General features: G+C 37.0%; 1 protein-coding gene across 2 annotated transcripts in view; it reads right to left on the bottom strand.

The window, feature by feature from the left end:
- LOC100617027 (B cell receptor associated protein 29) overlaps nt 1–25,492 on the bottom strand; it is a 78,438-nt gene that overhangs the window by 32,311 nt on the left and 20,635 nt on the right. The window contains exon 7 of one of the 2 annotated variants that reach the window (XM_007504115.2): nt 1,607–24,283. The exons of the other annotated variant lie outside the window; for it this stretch is intronic. Within the exon in view, the coding sequence (XP_007504177.1) occupies nt 23,250–24,283 (1,034 nt within the window). The 3' untranslated portion in view covers nt 1,607–23,249. Of the gene's footprint in view, nt 1–1,606; nt 24,284–25,492 lie in introns of those variants that run through there. 2 annotated transcript variants of the gene reach the window in all.

Below are 25,492 nucleotides of genomic sequence, written 5' to 3'. Positions count from 1 at the left end.
GTCATCTTTGAATTTGTGATAGAAAAGAAAAGGAAAGCTGGGAATAGGTCTAACAAACATTCTGGACTTTGATTGGAAGGAACAGAACAAAAAAAGTATGAAGGAGTTGATAGATTAGAAAGAAAATAATAATAAAAAACCCATCTGGCTGCCTTTAATTAGTTCAAGTCAACTGGCCAGGTGAAACCTCTCAATTATCACTGGCAGTGATCCTTCAAAAATGGTAGAAAACATGAGAGATATCTTCCAGGCAATTAGTGAATGGCAATGTCATGATTTTCAGAAAAAAGGAAGAAAATGGAGTTTTCAGATTACATTCTATCCCTGATTCCTGGCAATGAACTATGAAAGGAATAGAGGTGGTTATAAGGCACTGGTATCAAGCTAAATTAAGCTTATTGCCTTTCTAAATACTGATTTTATTGGTAGAACAGAATAAAGTTGAAATAAGTTGTCTCTATTTTAGTGAAGCATGTGACAAAGTCTCTCATACGACTTTCGAATACAAGTTGGACTAGGTAATAGGCAATTAGGTGAAATTCCAAACAGTTGAATTGTGGGGCCCCATAAACCCTCATGGGTTAGTTATTAATGAGCTGATGTACATCTGGAAAGTCTCTAGCCAAAAATTGGTGTATGCTTTATCCATTTTTTATCCCTCAGTCAAACAACAAACATTTATAAGCACCTACAATCCATTAGACTGTGAACTCCTTGAGGGTAGGGGCTATCTTTTGCCTCTGTTTGCTATCTCTAGCTCTTATCATAGTGTCTGGCACAAACTTATTTACATACTATGTTTTGGGCACTGAGCTAAGGTATAAACAGAAAAATTAAATACCTTCTGACCTCAAGGAATTTATTCTATCAGTTTATTCTATTATCTATTTATTGGATAAAAACATGAATAGTATGTTTATTAAATCTGAAAATAACACAAATTTAAGAGAAATAGTTCATACACTGGATGATAGAACAAAGATTAAAAAAAACATTTTGAACCCACAATAGAACAATGGGTCAAATTGAAGATGATGATACTTAATGAAAATAAATAAAAAATCTTATACTTTGATTAAAAACTTCAATTCAATGAGGGAGATGGGGAAGGCATGGCTACAAAAAGGTTTGTCTAGGAAAGGTCTGGAAATTTTAGTGGCCCCAATGAGCCAGCATGGTGATATGGCAGCCAAATAGGACAATACAATTTGAGGTTACATGAAAAGAGGCTGAGGATGCAGGATCAGAGGTGATAGGTTCACAGGACTTTGCTTTGGTCAGACATCAGAGGGATGATCAAACTACATGGTCCTGGGTATCACATTTTAGGGAGAGAATTCTTTTTTTTTTTTAATTAAAAAAAAAAAAAACATTTATTGTTCATGAGTAGGCTGAGCTAATTTAATAAAAATTACAATCCCAATTACAATCAGTTCACTTATTGAGAGCCATACCAAACTACCAAAAAACATTTCATAGAACTAGAAAAAGTAATAAAATTCATTTGGAAGAAGATCGAGAACTTCAAGGGAATTAAAAGAATGTAAAGTCGATGGCCTAGCAGTACTAGATCTTAAATTTTTTTCTTTTTTTTATTTGTAGAGTATTTTTTTTTTATTTTAAACATTATTTTATTTGGTCATTTCCAAACATTATTCACTGGAAACAAAGATCATTTTCTTTTCCTCCCCACCACCCCTCCCACCACCTTTCCCTCTCCCATAGCTGATGCACGATTCCACTGGTTATCACAGGTGTTCTTGACTCGAACCCATTTCCCTGTTGTTGGTATTTGCATTAGAGTGTTCATTTAGAGTCTTAGGGAGAGAATTCTTAAGTTGCAGAGCATCTAAAGAAAGATAATGAAGAAAATGAAGGGCCTGAAGTCCATATTAGATGAGGAGCACTTGAAGTAATTGAGGAAGTTCAGTCTGGAGAAACCTTAGCTATGTGAACCTTAAAATTTCTCAGACCCTACTTCATAAGGTTAGGATTGTAAACCTTAAAAAATTCCCAGACCCTACTTCCTAAGGTTGGTCTAAGACCATTCCCTACTTTAAACAATGAAGTAACTTAGATCAGGAATGTGAGAACTCTACTTCACCATAGTTAAGCATACTTTAGGGGAAGATAAAGTTGTAAACTCTTTGCTGAACAATGAAAAGTACTTAAACCCATACTTATAGTAAGACAAAAAGTTCTTAAGCTCTGCCTATTTTTGGATATAATACAAAAGGGTGCTAAGTACCTATAAAGGTCAGGCAACTTGTGAATTTATAAGGAGCAAAGAGGTGAGAACTTACTCAGAGACTCTAATGTACACAGGTGTGAATTACTCAAAAGATTAGTCTTCTTAGGTGTGAACTAAGAATGGTCTGTCCTTTGAAAAATGTCTACTCTGATTGGTAGGTGGGAGAACTTAGGGGAGGTGACATAGGAGAAAATTCCCTTTATAAGGAGATGAAAATCTGAGAGTACAGGACAGTCTCTTGAGACAGTCTCTTGAAGACAAGTCTGAGGGAGGCTGACTCTGGCTGGAACTCCTTCTGAGGAGACTCTGTCCCTCTGAATTCTTGCTTGGACAGATCTTGTGGTGAATGATTAAGAACTGACTGATCTTTCTCTTAAGGCTTAGGCCTGCGTTGACCAGGGCTGCCCTGGGCCGGCCTATCCTTTTCTCATTATTTCCTTTTTCTCTCTTTCTCTCTTTCTTTAATTCCTCATTGTATTAATTAATTAAAATCTCTATAAAACCCAGTTGATTTGGGTATATTCATAATTGGGAATATTTCCCTGGCAACCACCTTATATATTGATTTAAACCCAAGACACTGTAGAGAAAACATTTTCTGCGGTCACAATTTACTCATCCACTCTTATATCTGCCACAATTTATATCTTCCACTATTTTAATCACTACATTTTATAACAACCAACTATTTTAATCATTATAGCTATGAGAGCTGGCTTCAAGAATCATAAGGATCATTATGTGGAAGAGGGGTCTACTAGACTTGCTCTGTTCATCCCAACAGGCCAGAACTAGGAGCAATAGGGAGAAGTTGAGGGAAAATTTAGGTTTGATATTAAAAAACCAACTTCCTAATACTTGGGAGTTAGCTAATCCATGGGATAGAACTGCTGAGTCTTCATATATCTTATGATACTAATTAAATATCTAGTATCAGTATTTTCTTCTTTAAATATCCATCTCTCCCACAGCCATACTTCCCAAAGACAGGATGACACTAATCACTGTATCATTTTTATTCATTAAGGCTCTGGGTGGGTAACTAGGCTGGCACAAGTAGTATAAGCAACAGGTTGCCAAAGAGGAGAATGCAAGAGAGAGCTACAGTAGGTCAAGCCTAAACATCCCAATTCATTATTTCAATATTTCAAATTATTTCAATATTAAATACTGATAATATGTAACTTAATATTGATAATATTTAATGTTAAGAAATAATGTTCCTAATAACAATCAAGTACCTTTTTCTAGTTTGACAGAAAACACCTGCTTCCAGGAATGAGATGGGGATTGATGATGACATATACATTTTTGAAATAGTTGAAAATCTGATTCAAACAATGGCCTAAAATATTTGTGAATTGACAGACTAGTTCAGACTAGCACCTCTCACTCTTTACTTTGACTCTATCAGCTGAGCTAATCTTTTAAAGGAGAACACTATGGAACCAGCACTGTGCAGATAGGTTGAACACTCAGGGCCAAAAGAAAGCCATTCTCATTAGGACCACACAAACACATTAAAAAGTAGTCAAGCCAAACCACAAAGTAACCAAACACAATGGAGGTGTTCTGAAGCATTAAGAATAACGTATAGAGTTGAATGGAGTTCATCTATTCCAAATCAAAAATGCTGGATATGAGATTCTACACTAGAGGTTTAAACTTCTGTACAGTTGAGAAACTTCTAGAACAGAGAATTCATTATCCCTCAAAAAAGCCCATTCTGCTTTTGGGACTTGTTGAAATTATGGAGAATTTTTTACTTATAATGAACTGAAGTTTGCCTTGCCAGGTCTTGAATTCAATGTAGAATGTAACCTCCTTGACTCTTTCATTTTGTCTTAGAAAAGCCTAACACAGTACTTTGTAAATGGCAAGTGCTCAATAAGCAACTTGGAATTTAACGGAATTGGTCCTGATTCTCCACTCTGAAACCAAACAAAATAGATCTAATAATGCCTTTTCAATGTGAATGAATTATGACATTTACCAAATGCACAGTGCTAAAAGATGGAGAGACAATAAGAAAACCAAGATCTGCTCTCAAGGAGCTCACATTCTAATGGGGGCGACAACATATATGGAATGTTTCAGCTCCAAGTCAGATAGAAGACTTATAGTCCTTGGGTTGCAATGGCATAGCTGATGGTAATGTTTTTTCTTTCATCCAATTTCCATCAATAAAAATCCTATCACTTTCTAAAAAACATTTACTTTCTGTCTTAGAATTTATACTAAGTATTGGTTCCAAGGCAAAACAGAGGTAAGGGTTAGACAACTGGGTGTAAGTGGCTTTTCTAGGACTATATGGCTAGGAAGCATATGAGGCCAGATTTGAACCCAGGACCTCCCATTTCTAGGCCTGGCTTGCTACCCACTGAGCCATCTACATGCCCCTGTGCCTCTACCCTCACTTTTTGATGCCGAACCATTTTACAGTGCCAAAAGCCTTTGGTTTTAGGAATCTTCCTTTCTGGGTCTTCAGTAACTGTAGTTGGAGTCCTAGCGGAAGCAGTCACCAGGCTGCATCTCCGCGTGTTGCTTCTCTGGATGATGGGCTGGAGGCCACTAGCCTGCAAGCACTGCTATTCCCAAAGTTCTTCCAGTCAGAATCCTGGGCCATCTCTTATCAAGATGGTGGGGGTGGTCACACAGTCTCCCGTGTCTCCCTCCAGCTCTGTAGCTCTCCCTGGGCTAGCTTGAGAGTGACAGGTAGCTGGGAGGAGCTGTTACTCCCATGACTCCTGGTGCCAATCCATCTGCCAGCGAGATCCTGGAGAGCAGAGGTTATCTTTCTCCTCTTTTCACATCGCCAATGTTTAAGTACAGTGCCCAGCACACAGCAGGCACGGGATAAATATTAACTATCTGCCTGATTGTAGCAGTTGATCGCCGGTGGTGATGAGGAAGGGGGTGAGGTCTCCAGGATGACTTCTCCTCTCAATGTCTGGGCTAACAGCAAGTCTAGGGGTTTGTGGGGTATTGCTACTCATCAAAAAGTGGAGTATATGGCAGCCCTTCTAACAGTTGAAGAATGCTATGATGTCATTTCTTTCTAGGTTAAACATAAGCTACTTGATTTCCATTAGTGTCTTCGTCTAGTCTGACCACTCACCTGGCTCACCCTCCAGATGGCCAATCTCCCTTCTTGTCTGTATTCCCTAGAATTGAGGGAACACAACATACCCCAGACACAGGTGAACTGAACAGGGAACAGTAGGACCATCACCTTCCTTTCTTTAGATATGACCTTCTCTTAAACCAGTCTTCTCCTCAAACTATCATTCTATATTTCTTTTCTTTTATTCTGAACTTAACACTAAATAAAATGGGCACTTCAATATACATAGAATAACAAAGGAAAATTGTATCAGAAGCTGTGGGTCTCTATTATGTGTTTAGAGCCATCATTCTAGGCTCATTATATTCCCTATCATTGCATTTCTTTATTTTGCTTATTCACTCCATAACCTCTTGCAAATGTGACCCACTTTAGTACTTTTACAGGTCAGCTAGTCTCATTTAATTTACATATATGATAATCTTTTCCTGGTCACCAGCTTACTCAACCCTTCAGCACCATGATATAGTGCTGAAACTATCTCCTTTTCCATCCGCTAGCTACTCTCCTTTCTTCTGGTTTGCCTAATAGAAGTTTGACAACAGCTCTTCAGACTCCTCCCAGGTTAATCAAGTTCCTTCAGTCCCCAAAGTGTGGGTGGACACTGACTGGGCTCTATCCTAGGTCCTCTTTTCTATACATATTTTCCCTTGGTGATCTTATTTGCATACATCTGTGATGTGATGTGTTGTGATACTTCTGCATAGCTATACATTCTGTCCTAATCTTGCTCTTCATTTCCAATTACTGAACATCTCCATTTGATGTTCTGCTGTTATCCCAAACTTAGTATGGCATGACAAAACTGAATTGATCATCTTCTAGCTAATTACCCCTCAAATCTACTTATTCTTCCAACTTTTCTATTTCTGTTACTAGTACCACTCAGATATGAAACATTAAAGTTAGCCTTTGACTCTTTCTTCTTCAACCCCAATCATCTAAGTTGCCACATCCTACTGAATCTACCCAGAAAATGTGTTTTCAACTTTCTTGTTGCCTCTCTTCTCTGTTCCGGCCTCTTAAACTGGTCTCCCCAATCTCTTGCTTCTCTTTCTCTCTAGTTCAACCCTCTTACAGCTCACAAAATAATCTCCTCAAGTCTAACTATGTCATTGAACCTCTCAAAAACTTTCCATGTCTGCTTCTTGCCTATAGGATACATTCCTTGATCTGACATTTAAGGCTGTCCACAATCTGGCTCCATCTACTTTTCTAGGATTATCTTACATGACTTCCCTTCACGCATTCTATGGTCCAGCCAAACTGCTTTATTTGTTCTGGAAATCTGATAGGCCTCCTCCTACCTCATTCTGTCTGTGCATGTAGCTGAGCCTTCTTCATCTTTGCCTTTCAGAATCCTTTTTCTTTAACATTCATCTCAGGTGCCATCTGGAAAACCTCTCTCAGATGTAAGTGCTCTTTCCCTCAAATTCTTCTAAAGCACTTTGGATGTCTCACTTGTCCTACTATCCTCTACAATGTATTATATTTGTCCGCATACGTGTTACACTTCCTCCAGTTTAAGCTCTTGGGCAGCAGGGGCAAGGCCATTTTTCATTTTCTTTTTCTCAAATGGTTTGCACCAGCCATTTGCACATGCAACTTGTATAGCCCATTAATAGCACATGCTTAAAGAGTATTTGTTGAATTGAACTGAACTAAGATCACTTTTTTTGGCCTGTCATATGAAACTACTGATCCATACTAAGCTTGCTATCTAACAGGATCCCTGTGTCTTCCTTTATAGGAATGATTTTCCAGCTTCATTCATGTGCCTTGTATTTATATAAATGATTTTGGCGTACCAAGTTGTCAGGGTGGATTTGGCGCAGTACACCAAAATTCAGCTCATCAGTCTCCCAAGCTGAAGGTCCTGAGTTTGATCCTGGAAAGAGGGTGTGAAATACTGGGAGAGGCTTCTGGGGACTAGAAGAGTCACTAAACATCTAAAAGTCTATTTGTTAGTCTGAGATCAGTCTTGTGACAAGGTCAAACCTAGAGTTTCTACCTCCTAACTAAATAAACTGGGGATCACCACATCTTTCCAAGCTACAAGTCTGGGGACCTCTAGATTCCACTTAGACCAAATACAGGACTTGCTTTTCTTGCTGTTTAAATTTCTTTTTGGCCCTAGTTAAAAGTGACCATGGAAAATGTGATCCATTGGGAGTTTCTTTTTTCTATCTTGAAATTCTATCTAGAAACAAGTGAATTCCCTCAGTTTTGCATCACCTGCATATCTGATAAGAACGCAATGACTCCCCCAGCATAAACACAAAATTGTAATTACAATGATAAGCATACCCTTGGAAGGAGATGAGAAAAATGCATCTTCCCCTTCTTTCAAAATGAGTAGAGAAGGACTTGGGATGTGGAGCTTTGTATAATGGCATATGCAGTGAGATTTTGTATAGGTTAATTGAAATGCTTCCCCTTGCCCCCTTTTTTATTCTTTAAATTGGAAGGAATGGCTGAGTAAAGATGAGAGGGAGGGGTATACTAGGAAATAAAAAAAATGAAAAAACAAAGGCTGTGAATAAAAATTAAACAACAATGAAAAATAATGTTATCTGCCTCATTCAACTCACAGATCAAAATGCTGAACAGGGAAAGGCCAAGGGCAGAACTTAAGGGCACATCCCTAGAAAACTCACTCTTCTACAAATATATGCAATTTAATTAAAAAATACTGAATAAAGCATATCCAGCAAAAAGTGATTTTAAGTTTGTAACTAGAGTGCATAGTCAACTTCAAAGATTAATAGAGAAGTGCAGTAAAACATGAAGAAGCAAACTGATATTGGACAGAGAGCGGATGAAGGGTTTGGCATATCTCCAGATATAAAGTTATCTAAAAAGACTTGGTTAGAAAAAAAAGATGCCAATTTTAACAAATAATTGGAAATAACCAGTTAGAACATGTTCAGAAACTCCAAACATGTGCTAGGTTTATATAGTGCAGTTTCCAAAGAAGGAATGCATAAACATCATTATAAAAGTATAGTAGACCAGACTGTTCCAGGTTGGTGTAATCAGAGAGCAAAGTATCAAAGATCTAGACCCTTTGATGGAAAATGGCTATCCACTCAATATAAACAAGGGAACAACAGAGGTATCTTTTACTATGTTTTTAGTTAAGGTTGGGATGATCAAAGAGTGACTCAACAACAACAAAAAAATGTGGTCTACCTGTGGGAAGCTGAATTCCATCAAGTCAGGTTTGGGAATGATAAAAAATGGGGTCAGGAGTGGAGGTCATATTGCAACAAATATTACTTTATCCTCAACTAGGTCACCACGAGAACAGTCAGAAGAGAGACCTACTCTTTATTATAATTGTGGATCACCAGGTTGTAAGTATATTATGTGTATGTAAAAAAGGGACTCTCATGGCCTTGAAAAAGCTGCTGCTCATGGAACCAAAGTGTCAAAAATTAAGAGACTGAGTAAGGTCCAAGTTTGCTTCCAGGAAGTAAACAAGATCACAAAGTTTTGCAGGAAAAAACAAAACAGCAACCCCCCCCCCCAAAAAAAAAATACAAACAAACACCCTCTGCTTTTCTTTTTTATAACCCTTACCTTTGGTCCTAGCATGATTTTAGGACAGAGGAGTGGCAAGGGTTAGGCAATCAGGGTTAAGTGACCCAAGGTCACAGAGCTAGGAAGTATCTGAGGCCATACTTGGACCCAGGTCCTCTGGCTCTAGGTCTGATGTTCTATCCACTATGCCACCTAGCTTCCCCTCAAATCCTGCTTTTCAAAAAACAACAAATTTAAGGATCTGTTGGAATTTAGGGTTAGGGTTGGAGGTTTAGAACTATGAGATATCTAAACTGAAGGAAAAAATGAGAAAAATCACATGTTGAAGAATCCACCTGACACATCAGACAGGAATAGTCAGCAAAGACTACCAGGCTTTGTGGAAAGGGGTGGGTGGGTGGGAATGGGATGATTGGATCAGCAGCCCCTCTGGGGTGACTGGGTGGGAACTTTGTCTCTGTCACCAGTACAGGGTTGGTCAGTATGACTGGTTGCCTTCATTGACTAGAAGGAGCTTAATCGCTGGTGGACAGGGCATGTATACATGCCACCTCCAAATATTTCTTCTCTGCTCCAGTTTGTCAGTGTTTTGGAGACACAGACTCCTTCCATGGGGCCAGTTTCTCCCCTGTACCCTGGAGCTTTTGGTGAGGCATCATAGGTCCAACACAATTGAAAATTAACTTATTCCAGGGTAAATTAAAAAAAAAATCTAGTAAGAAAGATATTGTTTCTCTGGCCTAATTAATCCCTCTTCCATTACTATTGCCAATTCTTATGGAAAATTCATTTTTGCTCTCTTTGAATCACTGCTTGCAATTGTTATACCTGATCCTTTTTTTGGTAATCTCTCTTTAGAATTAGAATACATTTTGAAATTGGATGTTTTCTTTATTTTCTTCACCTTTCTAGCTTCTGTTTCCTGAATTGGGGCTTTATGCCAGGCCCAGGCTCAACACTCTTTTGGGTAGGGTAACTGGCTGGTCCATCATGGTCTGACTGGGTTTTCTTCAATAACTTTTACCTTCTGGAGTTAGGTTCCTTTGGATCTTTGATGTTTTGAGATTAAGTTTCCCTGAGGCTTCTCAGAACAGGGCATCAGGGACCTTGGAGGCCCCTGGGCCTGGATCTTGTAGGTGTGATAACTGCAACATAGCACTGATTGTTACTACTTCCCTGGGGCTTTCTGATGTCTTTAGGTCTTTCTCTAGGGGGTATTTGGTTCTAGCATATTGTAGACACAGTGCCTTTAGGTTTGGGCTTGTTTGTCCGCAGGTGGCGTTGGCTTTACTGGCAGCCCCCTTTTGCCCACATGCTTCTGACTCACATTTTGTACAGTTATGGGGTGGAAGTCACTTATTGAGTTTCTCATTGGATTTCTGATTTGTCATTCAGTCTGGTATGAATTTTATATTTTGAAGGAGCTGGGTACTATGCCTTCATTCAGGTAGCTATATTGGCCAGAAATCCTTGGACTGTCAGTTTTTAGGCATTCTTCTCTTCAATCAACCTCCATTTGCCAAAACAACCAATCTAAAGTACAGATCTAGTGATGTCAACTCCCTGTTCTGTAAACTACAGCGCTGCCATTATTACTTATAAGATAAAAGGCAAATTCCTTTGTTTGGCATTTAAAGGCCTTCAAAATCTGGCTGTCACCTTTCCAAACATATCAAGTTACTCCCCCTCATATCTTCTATATTCTAGCCAAGCTGGCCTATTTACTGTTTTCATGTACAAAAACTTCTAATCCTTCCTCTTGTGTTTTCTCGTGGACTTGCCTCCATGCCTTCTCATCTCTCCCTCTTAGAATCTTTAATTTCATTCAAATATCAGCTCAGATGCTCCCACATGAAACATTTCATGCCCTTCTTCATACTCTATCATCAATTATACTTCATTTGTAGATCTTCAGTTGTTTTAGACAAGTCCCACTTCTTTGAGGTTTTCTTGGAATGGTTTACCATTTCGTTCTCCAGATCATTTTACAAATGAGGAAATGGAGGCAAACCAAGTTAAGTGACTTGCCCAAAGTCACATAGCTGGTAAGTGTGTGAGGCCAGATTTGAACTGAGAAACATGAGTTTTCCTGACTCTAGGTAGGGTACTCTATCCCAGGTGCTACCACCTGCATTTCAGAAATACATGGAGCCAAAGTTAAGAGTTGGAAGAGAAAACAGAAGTTAATAAATCCAATTCCCTTATTTTACAGACATGTAAAGTAAATCATGGTTAAGTGACTTGCCCAACATCAGAAAGATAAGGGTAGGAGATATAGATTTTGAACCCAGGCCCTCAGACTCCAAATCCAGTGCTCTTTCCTTTATACAACACTGTTTCTTGCAGTTGTGAATGTGAAATCTCATATCCCTTATGATTTTGATATTGTATTTTACATATATTCTATAGTTCTGAAATACTTCTTATATTATATAATTCTCCCCATGCAAGTTGGCTAACCTGCACTTCTTTCTCATTCACTCTGGTGTAACACAGGGCCACAGACTTAGGTTTCTGCCTCATTTCTTTATGCTGACCCTTGCTGAATCATCACGGCATGCAGTATATTCAGGCTAAAGGTGGAGGTTATATCAATGGCATGATTGTCTATTATAGGGACCAAGACCCTGGACAATTTACTTGAGTTAAATACCCAATTTTTTTTTAAACCCTTACCTTCTGTCTTAGAATCAATACTGTGTATTGGTTCCAAGGCAGAAGAGCTGTAAGGGCTAGGCAATGGTGGTTAAGTGACTTGCTCAGGGTCACACAGCTAGGAAGTATCTGAGGCCAGATCTGAACCCAGGACCTCCTGTCTCTAGGCCTGACTCTCAATCCACTGAGTCACCTAGTTGCCCTTGGATACCCACTTTATTACTGACATCACTTCTGTATAACTGGTTACATAAGGAGACCACTCAGAAGGCTAGAAAATCTTCGGCTGCTAATTGGAGTCGGGCTTTATTGTGAGACCAACCCTCTCTCAATAAACCCTTTTCTTCTTGGCTTGGAGACTTTGTTTTACTTTTTGGCATCTCTGCTAATAAATTTTTGCTGCATAGCCACTGGATATACAGCTCGTACTACAGGTCTATTTTTTTCTCAAACCTAGAATATGTGACTATCCTAACCTGACTTTAGCCTATAACAGTGTGTTACTTTACATTTTATATCTCATCTTATATTTATTTATTACTTGTCTTTCAAATGATCTAATTTGAGCAATGCAGTCTATATTCCAGCACAGGCTTATATTTAGGCCATATAATGATTCACAAAATATCTGGGAAACAGTGATAGCTCTGGTATGCATCATGGACTTCAAAGTACAGAGATATACTGTAATAAAAGGGTCATTCTGAAACTGAAGAAAAGCCAGTCTTTTGCTTCTCATCTTTAGGTTCAAAAGTCAAGGTGCAAGAATAGGATTTTTGTTCACTAAATCTGATTTGCCCAAGTCCTATAATTCGAGAAACAAAGCAAAAGACTGAGACAAGGAATGGAAGTGGTTTTCCTGCTGTCATACATCTCAAGAATCCTATGGGTCCTAACTGGAAACAGTCTCCATCCAGGTTAATCAGCTGCTACTGACTTGTTCCTTTACTGAATTCTGTATAATGTAAAACTCCTAAAGGTTGGGGGATTACATCACCTACTTAATAATCTTTCTGAAACATCTTTCAGTTTGGAGTTTGTTCTTGACCAACATGTGAAATGTCAGTTTTTTTCCAGGACAAAACCAGAATAACCAGAGTAACAATACTGGTGGACAGGGAGGTATCCAATTTTTCAAAAGGGAATGTATGCTCAGCTCTTGGATACTCAAACCTGATAACCTGCTATAGTCTTAATTATTCCTATGCCAATCATTATGATTTTTTTTAAATGTTTTATAATTCTTCTGTTACCCAGATTTATATCTGTATCTATGCAATTTGAATTTTAAAAGTTCTTTTTCATAATCTGGTATGCTTTTCAAGTTAAAGGAAAATAATTTATGAAGCCAAAATAATTTTCTTAAGAATATTGTCTGAGGAGGCGGCTGGGTGGCTCAGTGGATTGAGAGTCAGGGCTAGAGATGGGAGGTCTTAGGTTCAAATCTGGCCTGAGATACTTCCCAGCTGTGTGACCCTGGGCAAGTCACTTAACCCCCATTGCCTAGCCCTTACCACTCTTCTGCCTTGGACCTAATCCACAGTATTGATTCCAAGATGGAAGGTAAGGGTTTAAAAGAGAAAAAAGAATATTATCTGAAAAGCTCTTTTTAAGAGCTATTTTATTTTTTTTAATGGTCCGTTATTTTGGTTAGCGACCTGTTAGTTGAATGAAGAGTACTGGATTTGGCAGAAGACCACTTGTAAGCTATAGTATAGTGCAGATACTTTTCAGATATGGGGTTAAACTAGACAGACAAGTATCAAATGCTGTGATTTTGGGAGAACTTGGATTTAAAGTCCAGCTGTGATGGCATACTCTAGGTTTGCCCTCAAACAATCCATTTACTCTCTCTCATCTCTGGTTTCCTCATCAGCAAAGGACTTCCCATGACTGCTATGAGGGTCAAATGAGAGAATATACTACAAGTAAAAATAATTTAAAAATCATAACGTGTTATACATTCATAAAGTTTCAAAAGGGTGTCTTTTCCCCCTCTAAGCAATGATCACACATGCAGTCAAATTAGCTACAAGAGGAAGCATATCTTTCAAGTGATGATCCTTACATATAACAAGCACGGACTTCTGCAGCATACCAGCCTGCTTATCTCAAAAATTATGGACAGGTTAACAGACCTACTATTGGAAGCAATGTCTGTTCACAAATGTCCAGTCTTCTGAGATAGAGTCGTTGCTAAAAGGTGGCAAAACAGTAATTCAGTTCCTTCTAGATGACTAAATAATTTCTGGATGTAAATCATTCAGGTACACTGGGAAAGTGTTTTAGGGCACCAATGTGGTAGTTAATTTATTCCACTGGCAGAAATCTTGACTTGGTATTTATAAATTGGTTTACCTCTTTTCCAAAGGAAAGCTAGCAGATAAGATATGGTTGCCACTTGTTTTCACAATCCCAATCTTATGATTTAGTGCCAAGAAGTCTCAGCTAAACTAAATGAGGAAAATCGGATTTATAATGGCTAGAAGAGATTTTAATGGTATCTAGCAACCCCTTATGGCTCTCCATTTTACAGATAAAGAATTTAAGGCAGCACAAAAATGAGAAGCAACAGAGTTGGAATCTGAACCAGGATTTTGAACTCCAAATCCACTGAAATTTCCTCTATACCCTGCTACAATATCCAGCTAAAATCCCATTGTCTACAAGAAGCTTTTCTTGACTCTCCTTAATTCTAGAGCCTTCTCTCTGTTGGTTATTTCAAATATACACACAGTTGTTTGGTTGTCATTTTTCCCACTTGGTTGGGAGTTTCTTGAAGGCAAGGATTATCTTGTTACCTTTCTTTGTACTCCCAGGGCTTAGCAGAGTTCCTGGCAAAAAGTAGGTGCTTAATAAATATTCACTGTCTATAGCTTATACATTTGTTTTCTTTTTGTTAAAACACTTTAAAGGAATAAAACTGTATGCTTAAGGAAGCAAGCAAAGGTGGGAAAACATATTAGCAACATTTCTGGGTAGGAAAGAGAACAGCTTCCTTTTCCAGTTTGCCCATGTAAAATGAAAATTTTATATCTATCTAGTTTGATATATATATATATACATATATATATATTTACATATACAGATATACATACACACACCATATAATTTATATTACACACTACATAATTTATAGCTTATATATATGTAATTTTTGTTTAAATTTTGTTTAAATTCTTTCAAAAACATAAGCTTTTAGAAACTGGATTCCCTAGTACTACTGGTCTTAAAAGCAACCATCAATTAATGAGCTTTTACTCAACACTTTCTAAAGCTGCTGTGCCTTGGTCACCTCATTAATTCTCATGGATTTAAGCATCATTTCATTGCCTATGACTCACAGATCTCAATATTCAGCCTCACTTTCTCCCCTGGGCTTCAGCTCCACATCACAAATTGCACATTGCATACCTCAAACTTGACACGTCCAAAAGTGAACACATCATTTTTTCCATTAAACGCTCCCCACTTTGAAATTCTCATTTTGAAGGCTCTACTACTCTTCCTTTTATCTTCAACTTCTTATTGCTTCTCATCTCACATTTTTCAGTTGCAGATCCTGCTCTTTCTACATCTCTCAATATGACCCTTTCTCTCTACTTACAAGGCTACAATATCATCTTAGTCTTGATTAAATAAAAATAATTGCAACAAAAATATCCTTTAAAAAAAACCTTTACCTTTTTGTCTTAGAAATGATACTAAGTATCAGTCCCAAGGCAGAAGAATAGTAAGGGCTGACAGTTGGGGTTAAGTGACTTGCCCAGGGTCACACAGCGTATCTAATTTGAAAGTATCATATTTGAACCCAGGACCTCCCATCTCTAGGCCTGTATCTCTATCCACTGAGCCCCAACTGTTGCTGCAACAATATCCTAATTGGTTTCTTTGCCTCAAGTCTCCCCCTATTCTAGTCCATCTGATAAAATGCTGCCAAAGTAATTTTCCTTCAGTTTGGTTCTGACTCTGTGACTTACTTAATCAACACTAGTAGCTTCCTCCTGTCTTTAGGTACAAATAGGAACTCTTCTGTCCAGCTGTTAAATCCTTTCAAAACTTTCCCCCAGCCTATTTTCCCTCTCCCTCATTTTGTTGACCAGCCAAACTTTTAAAAAAGGAGAGTGATAAGGTCAGAGCTCCACTCAGGAAAAAAATCTTATAAGTCAGGTTATGAATTTGGAATATTGTAAGAAAGTCATAAGGAAAAAGGAACATTTGGAGGAAGGATGCATCTGAGGAAGATGAGTTCTGTTTTGGCCATATAAAGACATTAATACATCTGGTCAACAATGATTAAAAATCAATAAATGTTTACTGAGCAGCATTGTTTCTAACAGTATCTAGTGTGTCCAAGGACAGTCAATATTAATATCTTAATATCACTGATCCTTGGCTTTCTCTTATGGAAAATGGGGAAAATAATGCCAATAAGACTCACTTAGGTAGAAAAAACTGGGGAGCATTGAACTGTGATAGATCATTTTTTAAAAATTATTTTTTATTTTATTTTTTGATGGAGATCCTTTTGCTTTTAAAGTGTATCTTTAGTCTTTGTGAAGCTCAAACAAGGATGTGTATGAAACACTATAAATTTTAAAGCTTTATGTAAATGTTAGCTATGATGATGATTATAAGCACAGCACTGAGTTGTTAACTTTTTAAAAATACTCTACTCTGATCCACAAAGCTTCAAAGTTTTAACCTTCATGAACAGTCATTAAAGTCCAATCTACATGATCAAAAAAGTCTTACAGGAACATCTGATCTTCACAAGGTCAGTAATGACCGTATCAAAAACAGTAATTTCAGGTAGGGAATGTTCATAAAATATTCTACCCTGAATGATCCAAATTAGACATCCTCAAACAGGAAAAATCTGCTTTTACCTTGATGTTGATTCACTTAGACAGAAGCTCATACAGTGTAAACCTCAAACACCACAACTGACACAAAGAGGGATCGGGTTACAATGCCTTCCCCATCAAAGTTCTCTTTCTTTCTAATAGTCATTTGTAGTGAAAAAGATCTCCCCACAAAAGACTAAATTCTGGTCTCAAATTTGAGTGAAGTTTAGTAACTTCTGGGAACTCAAATCTGGACTTTAATTTCTGAAAGGCAAAGAAAGAGGGACAAAAGTGATCACTACTGAGGATGAAGAAAAGGGAAGGCTTTCCCGGGCACTTCATGAGCAACCCTCCTTAGTACCCCCCCCCCCCCCCAGAGGCCCGCACACGCTACCCTTGGAGACCTAGAAACAAGAAAAGGAAGAGTCAGGAGTCCTTTCTTTAATCATTAAAGAAACACTGGAACTAGTTATGCTTTCTTTCCCTAGCTCAGGAACAATTTATGCTGGGTAAGAAGAAAACCGAGTGTTTGTCTTATTGAGCTGTAATTTCTTTTGGGGAAGGGCATGGAGTTTGTCCAAGAGGTAGAGATAGGTAGAGATATGGATAGGGGTGCACCTGTGTTCTTACTGCTATAGGAAACTCCCTCTATTAATGCACCAAGGTCAGTATCTTCTCTGCAAAACATAAATCTCAGAGCAGGTGTTCCTAAGCTGGGTGCCATGAACTTTGAAGCTGCCAGTTTCACAGGGTGACAGTCATCTGGGCTATAAAGCTGAATTATGAGACTGAACAATGAGAGAAATGAACAGCCCCCCTCTCCTCCCCCAACCCTTCTTTCTGTGGCAAGGGCTTAGCAACAGGGTTAAGTGATTTGCATAGCCACACAGCTAGGGAGTGTGAGGTCACATTTGAACCCAGGCCCTCCTGAGTCTAGGCCCAGTGCTCTATTCACTGGGCTACCTAGCTGCTCCTGAATAGGAATTCTTAACCTAGAGGCTGTGAACTTGAAAAAAAAATGTTTTTGATAACTATTTCAATATAATTCATTTCCTTCAGTAATCCTATTTATTTCATGCATTCAAAAAATTATTCTGAGAAAGGGTCCATAAACTAAGCCAGACTACAAGAGTCCATGATAGAAAAAATGGTTAAGAATCCTTGTTTAGGGGGCAGCTGGGTGGCTCTTAGCCCCCATTGCCTAGCCCTTACCCCTCTTCTGCCTTAGAACCAATACACAGTATTGATTCTAAGGCGGAAGGTAAGGGTTAAAACAAAACACAACCTTGTTTTAGAATTGTTGAGGGCACTGAGAAGTCCTTATGCAGGGTCACATAGCGAGTCTATTTCTTACTCTGAGCTTGACTTAAACATCTACCCCATTCTGCCTCTCAATGTGTCTTATGCTTTTTCAAACGACTCATCCTGTTCTTTTTGTTGGCATTAGGAGGGTTGTCAAAAGGCAATATTCTGAAATGTGTGACAGCTGGACAATACTACAGTCTGTTCAAGATTCCAGACTTGTGCTATTTTGATTCACAGAAATGCAGGTTGAGATCTTGAAAGTAATTCCAAATACTTTCTAATTCCTTAATTTAAAAAGTTGGTACAATTTTGGCTGGTGAAAAGGGGAATGGGTTTGCAATGATGGTTCGGGAGAAGACATAATTAAGTCTATCTCCATTACAACAGAGAAGTGGGGGATCACCAGGGCTGAATATCATAAACATTGTAAAACAAGGTTTATGTGCCAAATATTTTTGCTCAATTTTTGATACAAAGGAAGGTTCAATCTGAGGTAGGATGGACAATGACTGTATATGAAGACAAAATGAATTATAAAAAATCACACATTTAAAAAGACAGAACAGGATGAGAGCATACACAGTACAGTGGATAGAAAACAGGCCTCAGAATCTTCAAGACCTGGGTTCAAGTTCTCTCTCTGACACATAATGGCTGTGTGTCCCAGGTCAAGTCCTTTATGTCTCAGTGTACCAGGCAACTCTAAGACTATAAATCAGAGATAATTGTTGATCTTTGTTGGTAGGATGCCAGTAGATTATGAACAACCTTATTGGTCTAGTTATGGAGTTTGTATTTCATCTTTTAAATGAAAGGAAGCCACTGATGATTTTTAAGCAGAGAAGTAAAATGGTCACATCTGCCAAAAAGATACCTTTGTTCAATGACCTCTAAGTATCGATATCAAAGGTGGTCAGAGTTATGGAGGATGATTTGTAGAGAGAAGTAAACTAATTGCCAAAATTTGGAGTCTAGAATAGTCCCCAAATCACCTTAGCCAGTAAAAACTAGATCTCTCTGCCAAAAGGTAAGAAACATGGAAGCCAGTTTAGAATACAAACTCATTTGCAAAACATTATGGAAGAGTATAAGCAATACTCTCTCACCCAACAGCAAACAAAAAATGGAAGGGAAAACGCCCTTGCAGGAAACTCAGCTGAGAACTCCAGAAAACCTTAGCTCATTCCATGAACTCAAGATGCATTAAGAAAGATGTGAAACAGAAACACAGCTGCCAGCATTTCTACTGCCATTCATGACAGGTCAGCTCATTATTGGAAGTGGATTCCAACACCCCAATACCAAATATATTCTGAAGTAGTAGACATAGTAAAGGATGAAATTGTGAAGCTGGGCTGGATCTGATCTGATTACATGTCTGTCTTATTGAGAAGGAAATCTTTCCTGGAGGCAGCATCATTTTTTTTTAAACCCTTACCTTCCACCTTAAAATCAAAGGCAGAAGAGTGGTAAGGGCTAGGCCATGGGGATTAAGTGACTTGCCCAGGGTCACATAGCTAGGAAGTGTCTGAACTCATATTTGAACCTAGGACCTCCCATCACTGAGCCTGGCTCTCAATCCACTGAGCCACCCAGCTGTCCCTGAGGCAGCACAATTTTCAAGGTAATCACAGAATAATTTTCAAGGTAACTTGCAAGAAAAAAGTTTCTAAATGAATGGGAAAGATCATGGATGACATTATTACCACAAAAAAAAAGGTATCTTAGAAGATTTCTGATCTATATGTCCAATTTTTCATCTTTATAAAATCTTTATATGAATGATCTCTGCTTATGTGAGGGTATCCCTGAGGAAAAACTGGAAAAGGAGCAAGTAGAGTTTCACAGATAATTCTTTATAATAGACTACATCTTTAGTCACTTAATTGACATAGACATACAGAAGAATACAAGATCCCTAGCGCTTATTGCTCAGATGTTTTATTTATTTTTAAAACCCTTACCTTCCAAGGCAAAAGAACAGGAAGAGACAATGGGGATTAAATAACTTGTCCAGGGTCACACAGCTAGGAAGTGCCTGAGGTAAAATTTGAACCCAGGACCACCTGGCCCTCAATCCATTGAGCCATCTACCTGTCCCCTGCTCCTATTTTAAAACATATGTTTAGATAATGTATCCATTTTGATCTTATCTCAGTGAATGGTGTAAGATATTGGTCAATACCTAGTTTCTGTCAAACTGGTTTCCAATTATCCTAGAAGTTTTTATCAAATAGTGATTTCTTATTCCTCAAACCTGGATCTATGATCCTGTCAAACACAAGATTACTATAATCTTTTACTGCTGTTTATTGTGTGCCTTTCTGTTCCACTGATTTCCCTTTCCATTTCTTAGCCAGTGTCAGATGGTTTTGTTAAATACTGCTTTATAAGACTATTTAAAATAAAAATGCCAGGCCTCTTTTCTTATATTTTTTCTATTCTTTTGATATCCTTGATATTTTAGTCTTCCAAATGAATTTTGTTAATATTTTTTCTAACTTGATAAAGTTTAGACATAAGTAAGTTAGAAGAACAGGGAACATAACATATTACCTATCAGATTTATGGATAGGAATGGAATTAATGAGCCAATAATAGATGAAGAATATAGTGAAATGTAAAATGGATAATTTTGAGTACATTTAGTGGACAGGTTTTTATACAAATAAAATGATGCTAGGAGAAGGAAAGCAGAAAAATTTGGGAAAAATCTTAAGATAGTTAAGAAGATAGTTTCTCAGACACGAGTTTTCATATTTAAAATATATAGAGAACTTTGTCAAATTTATAAGAATAAGAGCTATCCCCCAATTGATAAGTGGGCAAAGGATATGAAGTGACAATTTTTGGATGAAGAAACCAAAGCTGCATATAGGTATATGTTAAAATGCTCTAAATCACTACTGATCAGAGAAAATGCAAACCAAAACCTCACCTCCATCAGACTAGCTAAAATGACAAAAAGGCAAAGTGACAAATGTTGGAGGAGATGGGGAAATTTCTTTTTTGGGAGAATTTTTTATTGTTTAGAAGTCCCCAGAGGAGAACACTAAAGTACCATTGGTGGAACTGTGAACTCATCCAAACATTCTGTGGGAATTATATCTAGAGACTTACAAAGCTGTGTATATCTTACAGCCAGCAATAAGGTTGTTGGATCTGTTTCCCAAGGAGATCAGAAAAAGAGGAAAAGAACCCATATGTTCCAAAATATTTATAGCTGTGCTCTTTGTGGTGGAAAAGAATTGGAAACTGAGGGGATGCCCATCAATTGGGGAATGGCTGAACAAACTGTAGTATGTGATTGTGACGGAATATTATTGCACCATCAAGTAACAATGAGAGACTGATTTTTTTAAAAAAACTTGAAGATAATGATGAGATAATGAACAATGAAATGAGTAGAACCAAGAGAACATTATATACCACCACAGAATTAATGCTGGAAGAATAAACTAAGAATGTTACCTTCAAAAAGTGAACAGAAAAGTGAAACATGAAAGGTAATTTAAATGTAATGTTGGCCACCCTGACCATGGTTGAGGGAGGGTGGAGAGGGGCTGGGACACTTATGGATGAGCTTTATTATGTAGATATGAGAAAAAGTAACCTAAACATACAGGAGATGTGTGATTTCAATGCGTGTACTATCTTTTTTGTACATGGAAATATTGTTTCATATTTGGTTTTGTAAAATTTGGAATAAAAATGATAAAAAACAGATTTTAAAATATTTTTATCAGACAAATTCCTTCAAAATATACAAGCACAGAGGTAATTTTTTCTTTTTTTACATTTAGTACTCACAATTTTAATTTTTTCACTGACAAATTTCACAGAAAAAAAATGAACTTTTATCTTAAAATCAGAAGTCAATTTTGGGATCTGCGTTAAGGTTAGTTTAAAGTAGCTTATTCCGGTCATCTGAATTAATAAGTGTACATAAAGTTCTAATACATTTTATTTAAGAAAAAAGTCAAACATAAATGCCTATTAAAGGAAACACCAAGTGCTGCTTTGCCACATGGAAAACACCACTCAAACTTGACATTTCAGTAATGAACACGATCTTGATGTGAAGACAATTAAATGTTTCTTATTAAAATGCTCCACAGGCCAAATGTTTCCCTTTTACAAATCAAAATTGTTTCAGAATTAGATATAATAAGTTCATCTGGCAAAATGATTTAAGATATTGTCTATATAAAATAAAATGTGTTATTTTAGACTCATGAAGAATCACATGCAAAGAAATAATTTCTTCTGTTGAGATCTACTAACATCTTGATTGGCCAAAAATTTTATAATCCAGCAGCCCTGATGTGAGATATCTATCCATTAATGTGAAAATAAATGTACCATTGGCTTTTTTGAGCAATACTTTCAGTCACAAGGGTCTGATGCTGACGAACACTATGTAACTACATTATCTTCATTTGGCATTTGTTTAACTTCTACATCATTACTACCAAAGTAGTCTGTTTCCTGTGAATAGTAATATATTTTATGTGGGCAAAATCAGTTAAATAGAACTGAGTTCAAGTTTATTATGAGCTGGAGGTGATTATACTTATCTGAGCCTTTCTCCAAAGTTTCTGAAGCAGTTTTAATTTCTATATGTGCTAAAGTTAATCCTTGAAATATAAAATGCATTTGCATATTGTAAAGCTAGCTATAGGAGGATTATACTTCCTAAATAAAACAGAGTTAAGTGGAAAAGAGTAAACTACTAATTACTTCTTTAGCATTATCTTTATAACTTCCACTTCTCCATCATAACCTTCTAGCAGAACATTGGCACTTCATGTTATAATTCTAAAGATACACTTAAAAATTGATTTGCACAAAGAAATATGAAAACCTTATATACAACAAATCTTTTTTAAAAGTACAAAAATAACATCTATGCCAATTGTTTTATCATGCTGATAATTTGCAGTACATATTTAAGATAGTTCAGATTTAATCACTCAAATATTCATAGCATATATACTGTATATCCTGAATATAATGAAAACACTACCACAAGTTTAGACTATTTGTCAGAATGTGTATTAAAAATATTGTCTATACCAAATACTACAATAACCAAACTCTGCATGTATAAGATGCCAATAGTTACAACTTTTTTTCTAATTGATTATTAAAAGAATTTCATTAAGCAAGCTATGAATATTAAGCACACTAAAAGCTACAACAGTCTAAGAGTCCATTACCTTATATAAAGAAATCCAAAATGTACAAAATACTCAACAATAAAAAAAAAGCAGGGAACATTCATTGCCATGTAAAAATCTTAACTAATAAAACTGCATAAAAATGCAATTTAAAAGGGGGTGAACTCAAACAAATTTTTACATTAACACTTATGACACAAATTCAGCAGTCAATTCTGCTTAACACAATACTTGACCAACAAAGATTTAGAAAAGGAAATACATTCTTTTTGCTGGTGTTTATCAGATCTTTGAATTCACGGATACATACGCCAAATCAGCAGCCTTTATAAATGATCTCTGTCTCATGAAATTAACTCTTTAATAGTCTTTTTAATGAAATCTTTTCTTTCAGACAAATTATAGGCAGGATAGTTTTCATATACCTCTTTGAAAATCTGTTTCATTGTTACTTCCTCCAATTTGGCACTGGCCAGAAGTTTCTTTACTATCTCTTTTAGTTCTTTATCTGTAGGGGGTTTCTTCGGCTTTTTAATTAAAAGGTTCATCATCTGATCTTCAGATTCACTTTCTTTTTTGGAATTATTTTGATTTTTCTTAGCGGTATTGCTATCTGCCTTCTTGATATTGGCACTTTTTACAGATTTTTTGCTTTTAGAATGAGTTTTTGGTTTAGGTTTTTCTTCTTTAGATGTCTTTTTGGGTGGCTTTTCTTCGTTTTCTTTATCTTCTTCCTCTGAAGAGTCCCTTTCTTTTTTTTCTTCTTCACTACTAGATTCATCTGATAGAATTTCAGGACATTTGGTACACTTAGCCTTTCTTGACATTCCAGAGCTGCTCCATTCCTTTTTACCACCTTTGCTTGGTGTTTTTTTTGATTTGGGCAATGGCCTGCCAGAAGGTTTTGGATGCATCAAAAAATTCAAGATCCTGGTTACCAATTCACTATTTATTCCTGATCTCTTTATGCTTTTTAACATGGCATTCCTAAATTTTTTCAACATTTCTTCCTTTTTTTTGTATTGGTCACTTCCTTTTTCAAATGGAAAGCCACTGAACTTACCCATATTCTTCTTCAGATATGCTACTGTGCCTGGCCTATTGTAAAGCAGTTTATGAAGATTTCTAAGTTCATCAGTTTTCGTCTTACTTAGAAAGAAGTGTATTCTTTCAATTTCACAAAGTTTCTGTCCCTTTCCTTGGGCAATTGTAAATGGTTCCCTTTGTAGAGAAGATATCTGCATTGTCAATCTCTCTCCTTTCTTCTTCTCTCTCTTACCTTCTACAATGAGACTTTTTTCTTTTTCTTCCTCCTCCTCCTCCTCCTCATCTTCTTCACTCTCTTCCAGAGGTAATTTTTTCAGTGCTTTCCTGATAACTGATATCAAGCAAGGCATAAAACAGGGAAATGTTTATTTGAGAAAGTGTTTGCACAGACCCTCCTCTGTGAAAATGACCAAGGCAGAGAAGAATCTCTTACACATGACCACATCCTCTAGAGTTTCCTGTTCAAGAATGACATTATGCTGATTGCATTGGACCCTGGAATATTCTAAGACCTTCCCATGAGATTCAAAGCTATTAAAAATGAAATAAGTCTTAGCAATCCACAAAGGAATGAATAAATGAATGATGACCACTATTACAACATGCAGTTGGAGTAGAAGCTCAATGAGTTTGTCCATAAGTACATAGCTTTTGGCTAGGCACTGCAGATGGGTACTGAATAGAGCACAAAACTGAAGAGAAACAAGAGTGGGATAGATATCATTTGGGAACTTTCAAAGATTCCAACATACTGGAAAAGCCCATCATTTTTATATACTAATATTCTCCTACTAATGATATATAATTATGAATTTAGTCAAAAATTGCAGTTGAATTCAACAAAGGAAAAACCATAGAGGGGCTATAAGTAGGCTTGAAACACATGAACTATGGTTTACATAAGAAAAGTAGAATAAATAAATAAAAATAACATCAATTGTGACATGTATGAATGAGGGGAAAAGGTGGTCTTGTTGTATAATGAGGGATAACATGCAGACAGCATGTGTAATTAGGAGTATTCACAAAATAACAATGCCTAGCATTATATAATGTTTTAAGGTTTCCAAGGAATTTTACATATGCTATTGAATTTGATCTTCACAACAATCCTGTTGTTATCTGCATTAAGTGACTTGCCCACAGCCACACAGTTAATAAGTGTTTGAGGCAGGATTTGAATTCAGGTGTTTTTGACTACAGGTCTCAGGCTCTATTCATTTCTTTCAAAAAACTAGAAGGAGGCCCAGAGATGGTCTCCAGCATTTTGGGCAGATTCTCTAAGAAAGATTTATGGAAAGACATGGAGTTGCAAGAAGAGAGCATAGATGATCTTAAGCTACTGGCAGATGAAGGACCTATGGCAAAGACATCAGGGATCCACTGAAGTAACCTTTCTAATGGTATATGTCCCATTTTCAAATCTGTATATATTTCAATGAAGACCCATTTTGAGCCAAAAAACGATTTGCATTTACGGCGATAGAATGAGTGGAGCAATGATTCTTTAGTATACTTATTTAATTTGAAGGCACTAAAA

This window comes from Monodelphis domestica, chromosome 5, assembly GCF_027887165.1.
Source record: "Monodelphis domestica isolate mMonDom1 chromosome 5, mMonDom1.pri, whole genome shotgun sequence".
In the NCBI taxonomy this organism is placed as follows: domain Eukaryota; kingdom Metazoa; phylum Chordata; class Mammalia; order Didelphimorphia; family Didelphidae; genus Monodelphis; species Monodelphis domestica.
The sequence above is the reverse complement of the archived record's forward strand: the minus strand, read 5'-3'. Positions and strand labels throughout refer to the sequence as shown.